This window comes from Plasmodium gonderi (assembly GCF_002157705.1).
Source record: "Plasmodium gonderi DNA, contig: Pgo-contig_638, whole genome shotgun sequence".
NCBI lineage: Eukaryota > Apicomplexa > Aconoidasida > Haemosporida > Plasmodiidae > Plasmodium > Plasmodium gonderi.
The window spans coordinates 1-2,550 of NW_021629440.1; the positions used below are offsets into that span (position 1 = coordinate 1).

The 2,550-nt window shown below is 19.7% G+C and overlaps 1 protein-coding gene across 1 annotated transcript; it reads left to right on the forward strand.

Moving 5' to 3' along the window:
* Positions 1-865: 865 nt before the first annotated feature.
* PGO_004020 (variable surface protein) lies at positions 866-2,135 on the forward strand (the record flags this gene model as incomplete). Its single annotated transcript, XM_028691406.1, has 3 exons — positions 866-892; positions 1,026-1,838; positions 1,965-2,135. 3 exons carry the CDS (start codon positions 866-868, stop codon positions 2,133-2,135), a joined length of 1,011 nt encoding a protein of 336 aa, XP_028547207.1.
* Between the last annotated feature and the right edge of the window lie 415 nt (positions 2,136-2,550).

The following is a 2,550-nucleotide window of genomic DNA, read 5'->3' on the forward strand; positions in this document are numbered from 1 at the left end:
GAACCCTAAATCTTACTATTATTGATTATTTAATAATATATATTTATTATATTTATAAATATTAAATCATTTTTCTGAAAAAAATATATAATCGTCATAAGAGATAGAATATTTGCTTCAATCATATAACTTATATGGTTTGTGAAAAATATATTTTATATTATTAATAATTTTAATCATATTATATTCCTATTTGTTTTGATGCATCGGATTAACTTTTTTTTCATAATATTAATGTATATGAATATTTAATTGTACCATAAATAAATATAATACAAATAAATAATATTTATTTAACATTATTAAACAATGGTATCATGTAATTAACTTAATATACAAAGAATAAATTATGTATACAATTTTTATTCTTTGTATTGCAATTAATAATATAAGAACTGCTATGTTATCATATACAATTAATGGTTTAATATTAAGGATTCCATTTTTTCAAACGAATGATACATATTTATATATTATTCCCGTAAGGATTGTTCTAAAAATATATATGATTATTAAGGTGATACTGATTTTTTTGTATGACTCTTAAGAGTAATATAATTTTATCGTATAAACATTACATTTTTAAACATGTCTATTAAATATTTTATTATATAATATATACTAATTTATATTTTAAATTTCGTATGCAACACACTTGTACTTATAATTCTCAAATGTAATAATTATACAATAATATAATTTAATAAGTCCAGCAAAACTGTCCTATGGGGGAAAATTTCTTTAAATATTAAAATACATAATAGAACAAAAGAACATATATGTATACGGTTACTCCATGCTTTAGAGAATAAATATTAATAGGGACATTATTTATAAAATTAATTTTTTTTTTAGATAAAATATAATGAAACTTCCTGAAACAAATAAAACGGTACCTTATTTTTTTTTGGAATATATAAATTACATAATGTTACATGAACATTATGGAAAATTTGAGAAAAATTTTTATTTTTTCAGATTTGTATATTATATGGATTCTTCATTATTTATATATTATCTATTAGTATATTAACTGGAAAGATTATATCCTTTTTAGAAAAATTTTTGAATCGTTGCAAATATCTACACAAATTTCTGAAGATATTATTAGTTTCATTGTGCAGAATCCTGTTCACGTATGTGTGGAACGCAATAAATTTATTAATATTTGTCAGATAATAAGAGAACTTTTTAATATTATGTCTTCTAATGATTCTTGTAAAAACGGTAAATGTTGTAACTATATTAACTACTATATTAGAGAACAAATTAAACAGTTTTTCCCTTTAAAAGTAAATGATATTTTTGAACATTTTAAGAAATATGTTGAAAGTAAGAAAACTAATGAATCTTATAAAACATGTATGCCGGAAATAAAATATATAGAAGAACAAGAATTTGATAAAATGAATGAATTATATCAGCTATATGAATATTATGAATCTATTTTAAATCCGGACTCAGAAGATAATAATGATCCTAATGATTGCACAGAATTAAAAGAATTCATTGATGAATATAATGAAATTATCGGAAAACATAAGGAAGATATACATTTCCACAAAGAATTAAATAATCTCAGATGCTCAATTGAAAATAATGATTTATATAATAATTGCAAAAGTGAGTTAAGACAAATATCAAAAAATGTAATTATTCAAAGGGATAAAAATAATTGTAATGCATTTGTAGAAAAACAATATTTAAAGGAATATTCAGAAAAAAACAATACGTACTTTAGTGCAAGTACTTATATTCCACATGCTAATATGAATGTTATAATACCAACTACACTTAGTAGTGTATTTTTAGGAATAGTACTTTATATTATCTATAAGGTTAAATAAAATTTTATTTAAAATTTTTTATCTTATACAGATAATATTATTATATATTTAAAAAAAAAAAATGCATTCATCAAGTAATTATAATTATAACATCCATATATATTTATTTAATACTAGTTTACTGCATCAAGAAATTATTTACGAAACCGCTTTCTCAGAATGAGAGAAATGAATAGAAATATAATTGACGAAACGTACCAACATGAAATGTGTAACAAAAAACATTATCATGGTGCGTTAAAAGAAAAATGTTATAATGTATCATATGTTTCTGAAAGAAAATACTAATATACTTATTTAAAAAGATAATGTAACTATTATGCAATCATAATTATATTACTGAATATTGGTTAACTAAAATTAGAAAATTCCATATTCATATATGTATGATACTAATAATGCTACTGAAAAAATAAAATAAAATTATATAATAAAATACAATATAAAGGAAAAAAATGATACAAAAATATATAAAATGATCTAATATATAAATAAAAAAATGAATATATAAAATAACACTAAATTTCACTTATCATGAATTTCATCTTAGTTAGAATGTTTATAAAATATAAAAATACAAAAAAATCAATATTTTTACATTGTTTTAAGGTAATGTTTCAGGATTTATATTTAGAGACGTCTTCTATTATAAAGATTTTTGCTTCTCTTATCATTTTTTTATATTTTATCATTCATTTCTTAT